Source organism: Rhagoletis pomonella, unplaced genomic scaffold, assembly GCF_013731165.1.
Source record: "Rhagoletis pomonella isolate Grant_MI unplaced genomic scaffold, Rhpom_1.0 Rhpom_scaffold_00006, whole genome shotgun sequence".
NCBI classification, from domain to species: domain Eukaryota; kingdom Metazoa; phylum Arthropoda; class Insecta; order Diptera; family Tephritidae; genus Rhagoletis; species Rhagoletis pomonella.
In genome coordinates this window covers 57,673,148-57,680,655 of record NW_023458560.1, presented here as the reverse complement: position 1 = coordinate 57,680,655, position 7,508 = coordinate 57,673,148, and the positions used below count along the sequence as shown (strand labels likewise).

The 7,508-nt window shown below is 35.9% G+C and overlaps 2 protein-coding genes across 3 annotated transcripts in view; one reads left to right on the top strand and one right to left on the bottom strand.

Moving 5' to 3' along the window:
- The window catches only part of LOC118741006 (mitochondrial carrier protein Rim2), a gene marked incomplete at its 3' end in the record, with an annotated part of 371,826 nt that overhangs the window by 36,162 nt on the left and 328,156 nt on the right, over positions 1 to 7,508 (bottom strand). The gene's annotated exons all lie outside the window — the stretch shown is intronic.
- LOC118741005 (transmembrane protein 87A-like) lies at positions 1,681 to 5,087 on the top strand. 2 transcript variants are annotated; one of them, XM_036472791.1, is made up of 9 exons: positions 1,681 to 1,982; positions 2,082 to 2,142; positions 2,204 to 2,286; positions 2,369 to 2,623; positions 3,547 to 3,717; positions 3,787 to 4,070; positions 4,288 to 4,497; positions 4,588 to 4,708; positions 4,776 to 5,087. In XM_036472791.1, the coding sequence occupies exons 1-9, from the start codon at positions 1,869 to 1,871 to the stop codon at positions 4,935 to 4,937; spliced, it is 1,461 nt and encodes a 486-aa protein (XP_036328684.1). In that variant the 5' UTR covers positions 1,681 to 1,868; the 3' UTR covers positions 4,938 to 5,087. The 2 variants fall into 2 exon arrangements, with proteins under 2 accessions (XP_036328684.1, XP_036328683.1); XM_036472790.1 differs by having other exon boundaries at positions 2,369 to 2,626; positions 4,776 to 5,086.

Sequence of the window (7,508 nt, the reverse complement as noted above, 5' to 3'; positions counted from 1 at the left end):
AACGCACAATTTAGGTAAAATGATGCAACAAAATGCTTTAAAATGTGTTGTCATGTTGAATTAACTCTTCTTTACTTGAATAAAAGTGTAAAATAGTGGTGCTTGTGATGTAAACAAACGCTCAGCTGACGAACCCGCTTTCGCAAACTTTTTTCTCAAAACCAGTTACAAATACAACGTCGCGTTCTTACGTGATCTTGTATTTTTGGTTCATGCTGGCACTTACATACAAACTAAGGGTGGGTAGCTCAGCAAATTTATAGGAGTTGACTCAATGACTCCAACTCACTTTAAGGAGTCAGCTCATTCAACTAACTCATTTGACTCTTTGTATGTTACACTCATTCGTATCCAAGGCGCATCAATTACAGGTGATAGCGATAGAAGCTATGCTTCTTCTTATGAGCACGCTTGTGTCAAATTATCGTCTGTTTTGCTTTATTTACATATCCGCGTATACATACACATACCCTGTATACCCTGCAAACTAATGCTCCCGAAATCTTTAAGAGTGTCGGAAATTTGTTACGATTCTTTTAGAAATCTATAAAGAAAAACATATGAAGCGGTCGACAAGAACTAGTAAAGAAATTTCTGTACGATTTCTTAAAGAAAATTCTTTAAAAAAATTGTTAAACCTTTCAGAATTCTATGAAATCCTGGTATTGCAGGGTATACATATACATACGAATATGAATAGATTTTGTACGATTGCTACAACCTGTAGTTGTTGAATCATGATTCGTATCGTAGACTCGTTTTGAGGCATAGATGCGGTATAGCAGCCGTTGAGATAAAACAAAACTTTAAAGTGGGTGTGGTCAGCTCCTTTCTACTGATTTGAAAGGTGTAATTTTTTTTGTGTGCAAATTAATAGGGCGGTGCTAGGGGGGGAGGTAAAGGTGGAATTTTCAATATTTTCAAAAGCTTATATTTCGAAACCTATTGTACCGAATTTCAAAATGTGGATATGGTTGGAAAGGCAATTGATTTGATATGCACATCTTTATATATCTTACATACATACATATTTCGAGAAAAACTAAAAAAAAAAACGAAATTATAAGAATTTGTGAGATTTGACATAACATCCGCAATACAAAATACATGTGGTTGTTGTTGTTATATTCTTGCCACCACCTTGTATAAATTCGCCTCGTTCAAAAACAAAATGCAAGACTTTGCCATGCTAAACACTGTGGCGAAGCGAGAGAGTTATATGGACAAATATGAGCCACTATGATTCAATTGATTCATGTGAGCCCTACGGCATCAACTGAGTTACTGAGTTAAATTTTTTTTGGACAGGGAGTCTGAGTTACCGATTCACTTATAGGAATCAACTCAATAACTCAACTCTGAGTTGAGTTACCCACCTCTAATACAAACTTCTGAAAATTGACAAATGTACGATCGAGAACTGTCAGAATCTCGATTTCTTTCGTTTTGTGCATGATAAAAACATTACAAGGTAAATTCATTCTCTCAATTCGGCGGCCATGATTTTGTTCTGACGTTTGCCAACATTTTAAAATCATATAAAATTGAAAATAAATAAATTAAATTGTTCACAATTGTTGTTGTTTGAGATTGAAAATGAGAATGTGTGTGTGAGTTTGAGTTTTGATTTTAAAATTATATTGTTGGCAAACGTCAGACTGCCTCTCAATGGTTTTACCTTGTTATGTTTTTATCATGGTTCATCCTATTTGCTGAGTCTGCTTGTTGACGTCGATTTTCCGAGAAAATTTGCTGATTACCAGAACAAATTGCAATTAAAAAAGAAAATATTCAGTTATTATTACTTTCTATACAGTGTGTTTGGAAAACTTGCAGCTCAAGTAGCGCTGGTGAAAATAAATAACGTAATGTTGGGGAGAAAATTGCTGTTGGTGTTGAAGGCGGTGCTGTTGGTATCAGTGCTTGCACCAGCGACGCAGGCAAAATCTGATCCTGGTAAAACTACTAAAACCCTAACGCCGGTAGGTGTATAAAGATATCCAAACAAATTCAGAATCATACATTAGTTATAGTTATATACTTCAACATGAGAATATTTGTATATTTTCCTCTACCTATAGAACGCTAATGTGGCAAGAGAACAACGGCCGCTGTTAGCTAGTTCGAAAATTAAAGTGCATAGTAAGTGGCAAATTTTAAGAAAAAATTTTGAATCTTTTTATAAATAACCTTTTCTTTATAGTTGAGTGCGACACTCATGAGCAGCTGGATGTTGTTGTTACTTGGACGCTCTTTGAGCGCCAATGCTGGTATGACAAGCGCTTGGTGAGTATGTGGTACCCAAAAGAATTGGACATACATATATATATATGTATATATATATAAAATCCTCTATTGATATTTACAGCCCGAAAGTCTATACAATGCTTATGAACAGCAATTACTTTTGCAAAACAAATCTGATTCCGGTTTCATTGCCATGGATACGAAAAACTCCATTTGTCCAATGCACCCAATTTTGCTACCCGAAAGGCCATGGCCTGTAAGCGATGCAAATGTTGCAGCAGCGTCAGGAGTAGCGGAAGACGCTGCAAAGTCATCAGGCACGGCAGCAGCACAGACGTCGGGCAAGACGCAGACGAATACACTCAAACACCCAACAGTAGTAAATTTGAATATGTAGAGTTAATTTAGTTTCAATTTATTTTAATATGTTTTTATCAACAATGTATGTAGAAAGCATAAAACTTTTGTAGCTGATAAGATCTTGTTTTGAGTGAGTGATATTTAAAAATTGGCTTCTGTTATATGTATATAGTTCATTGTATTCGACTCTTAATGAAAGGGGTAAATACGTAAAAATTAATGTATGTACTTATACACATATTAGGTGCGGAATTTGTGAGTCATATCATAAACTTCGCCATAAAAATTCGGTAAGAGGAAGTGGTAGGGAGAATGCTGATAAGAAATGCCTTTTGTTTAAATTTAATGAAGTGTTAAAATTATTGTTAGACTGACAAATGCAAAATTACTTAGTATGTTGGCTCGTAATCGTATGCACATACTATATATGCGTTTGAATGTCATGTGGCCCATAGTGAACTTTCTTAACTTTTCTAACTTCTTCTTTTTCACGTATGTATTTAAACGAATTTACACCCTTAATTGTTTGCTAATAACCATAGCCTCTTTCTGCTTAACAAGCTTAAATGCGCGATGCCAAATTGCATCAAAACTTGAAAAATCGTTATAGAAATGTTTGAATGTTAATAAAATTGAGCTTCTTTCTGCACTCCTTAAAATTGGAGGAAATCTTTGTGTTTGCGGAATTGTCTACATTTACATGTATATGTGAAAGAACAGAAGACAATTCGGAAAAAATGCACCCAAGGCCCGATTTTACTTTTATGCCAACCTCAAACTCTTCTCATAAAAAGTGTTTAATATTTATAAAAACAGAAGACAATTTTGAAGAAATGCATTCAAGAAAATGTTTTAGTTTTATGCCAATCTCAAACTTTTCCTTATTTGGTACAGCCAAAATATTTAATATTTATTAAAAGTACTCTTTTCTCCTTCTAGCCATATGCAAAAACCATCATCACCATTGGCCGAGATGGCATCTACGATTTGACATTGAAAATTGAAGCAATCAAAGCAACTGACTCCTCAGATTATAGCGCGCTTGTGCAAGTTGATATTGTTGGTCCCGATGGCGGTTACCTCTCAGCCATTGATCATCCATTGTTGGCGGTAAGCGTCGTCATTTATTACAAATCGCATAAGAGTTTATCTACTTTCTCTCCCTTTCCACATCACCAGTTCTATGGTATCATGTGCGTGGTCTATGTTATTTTCGGCATTATCTGGCTCTTTGTATCGTTTACGCAATGGCGCGATCTCTTGCGTATACAATTTTGGATTGGTGGCGTCATACTGCTCGGCATGTTAGAGAAGGCGTTCTTCTATGCGCAATACTATAGCTTAAATACCACAGGTGTACCTGTGCAGGGCGCCGAATTGGTAGCAGAATTTGTTTCTTGTGCCAAACGTACTTTGGCTCGTATGCTTGTGATTATCATGAGTCTGGGTTTCGGTATTGTCAAGTAAGTATTTGCACATATGCTTCAGTTGTTATGTAGTTAAAAAACAATCAACAAGCAGTTGTGTAAATAAAATGCAGGAACCATTTGTTTAAATATACATATACATACGTACTATGTACATAAGGGTGAGAGGGCAATGACCAGACTAAGGAAAAAAACAACAACATATAAACTTTTTGTAAACTCTTAATATTCCTCTATATTGTTATTTTCTTAGACCACGCTTGGGCCCAATGCTACATCGCGTTGTCGGTGTTGGCGCGCTTTATTTTGTGCTGGCCTGTGTTGAAAGCTATTTGCGCGTGACGAGCACAAAAACTGATGAGCAGCTGGTGGCTGCCATACCGTTGGCTGTGCTGGACACAGGCATATGCTGGTGGATATTCACTTCGCTGGTACAGACTACCAGAACGTTGCGCTTGAGAAGGTGGGCTAATGTTTCCGAATAAAAATTTACAATGAAATTGTAAAATTTTTCTCATGTCTCTCTTTGATTTTTTTTAAATTAATTTTTCAGAAATATGGTTAAACTCTCGCTGTATAGACACTTCACAAACACACTGATATTCGCTGTGATTGCATCAGTGATGTTTATGTTGTATGCCTTGCATGTCCGCAAGACACAGAACTGTACACCGGTGAGTGCATTTGAAATTAGAAGAAAGCGCTTAGAAAATGTATGCATTTCTGGAATTTGTTTTACAGATATGGCGCAATATTTGGATAGATACTGCCTTCTGGCATGTGCTCTTCTCGGTGTTATTGCTGGTGATTATGATTTTGTGGCGTCCAACAAATAATAATCAACGTTATGCATTTACACCGTTACTTGATGCGCCAGAAGATGAGGATGACGATGGTAAGTGAATAGTGTGGTACATTTTAGATTAATTGAAGTGGAGTTGTTCTCATAAGAATAGTCGAAATAAATATGCTTTTAGCTATCGACTGAACATAAAATATTGAAAGAGATCAACTAGTGAAGTTAGTCGCACAAAAAAGCAAAAATTATGAGATTATCAGGGTGGTCAAAAACTCGGAGTTCGAGCGAGCGAGTGAGCAAACTCCTACTCAATGCCTCGCAGACAACGAGGCGCTCGCAGCCCGTACTCGTAGCAGCAATGAGGCGAGGAACGAGAAGTTTGGCTCGCTCGCCAAACGAGCGAGCGCTCCTTGTTTGCTCGCGCTCCTATTAAATGAGCGAGGCTGTTAGGTGTTGCCTCGCTCGCAGTGCGAGGCGAGTAGCTGTCAGCATACTCACTCTGCTAGGAAAGACGAGTGAGCGACGAGCGAGCGCTCCGGTCAATAGATTATGTACGAAAGTATGTTAATAATTGTATGTACATATCAGAGCTGTGTAATGATTGAATCAATTGAGTGTGCATTCTCATTTTTTTCGTTTCAAAAATGTGATTGTTTGATTTAAAAAATTTAACAACCACTCTTGAGATTGGTTACAAATTGTAAACACAAAATATGTAGTGTGTTATGGAATGGTTGACACCCATTCACATAGAGAATGTGAATGCAAAAAAAGAACTCAATCATGTATGATTGGACGTTTATGGGAATGCAATCTGTCAATATCATTCAGTACTAATACTATTTGTTGTATCAGGGTTGAAATTTTTGTACTCAAAATGTGAAACCAGAAGATTGCCATCTCCCTCAAAATAAGTAAACAAATAAATATTTGGTGCTAAAATATTTTTCTAAGTGTTTGGCCGAACTTCTGCTCAAACTTGAGGCATGAGTTCTGATTTTATAAGAAGAGTTTTCAATGCAGAAATATACTCGAAGGTTTGCCATTGCGTGCCGAAGGACGACTGCTATTTTGGGTTATGATCTGACCAGGTATTTAACCATGGTCCTATGGAGTGGAAGTACGCACATGTAATCACTCTGCTACGGCGGCCGCCGTAAGTACATGCTATACATATCGTCGTTTAAAGTACAAAACCGCGTATCAAGAAAATGCAAAACTGCGTAATTGCATAAATTATTTTCTAGAGAGTAAAGTCACCCATATTTCAAAATGGTTATCTTTTTTATAAAGCAAACGTATTTCTGGCTAGTATATTTCAGGACGAATGGATAAGAATTGAGCCAAGAGCTTTTGTGAGCAAATCCAATTTTTGGAAGCCAATGTCAGTCACACGGTTTTGAAGAATGACGATACGCGGTTTTGTACTTTAAACGACGATATATATGTACACATATTAGATTATTTATTCTCAAAATGCATGAAAACTATAGTATGCTTGCAAACAATTAATAACATTTTGTGATAAACAGTTTTACAAATGTATTTGCACTTCAAATTTGTATTTTAATAAAGTATTAATTAAATAAATTATTATTGTAAATTATTATTTTAATAAATAGATATAAAGATATTTATACTTGGCAACTCTTGGACTTTTCTTCATTTGTAACAAATGACAGATGTATACAAAATAAAAAAATAATTGTATTTTTCAAATTTAAAGCAAACGGGCGTTCTTTACAAAAAAATGTAGTTAGGGATCGAATTGCGCATATTTTTTTTACAATATCAAGTGCACACAAGAAGTGTTAAACCCATAAATAGCTTAAAAAACGCTTTCGAAAATTCGAAACGAGAGTGAAGTGCAGTGTTCAATTATGATCGAAATTGCAGGCAAAATTTGTGCGTATGTAATTAATGTTTTACTTATTTGAAGAAATGTTGCCCCTTGTCATTAAAAATAAGCAAACCAAGACCCCCGCGTCCCACTGGTTACATAATACTTGAATAGCCCCTTAATTAACATGTGTTTGTTTTGAGAACGCACGGCCAGTTAAACAGGCATGTCTGAATCGATTTCCTTCATCATTCTTAGCTATTTGGTGTGCATTTTTATTGTTATGTGTTGCAAACAGACATTTTAGGAACTAAATGGGTTCTAATCTATGTACTCAAGCGCACTTATTTTTAACAGTTTCCAGTTTATGTAATATTAATCAAAACAGCTTTTATTTATTTTATGTATTATGTGATTTCTGGAAGCGTTGAATACAAAAAAGGGCTGTGACTGGGTTTATGTAATTTGAAATTGTGTTGATGATTACTAATAATAATAGAAAGGCGCTTACATATCGACACAACTAAAAATTTCATATATTTCAGTAGAGCCAATTAAAGATTTTTTGTTTCGTAATTTAGCAATAATATGTCTTGGAACGTAATTATTCCGGATTATATGCAGTCATACTGTAAGCTTTCAAATTATGTATTTTTCTAAACCTGAAATTTTGAATTGCGCCGTTATTGTAGAGGACCATCGACATATGTTAGTGTTTGGCCGAGCTACTCCTCCGATTGTGGCATGCGCCTTGATGTTGTCGCACAAAGGGAAGGGACCTACAGTTTTACGCCGACTCCTGCCGGGGGCCGACCACTATTAAAAAACACATTTT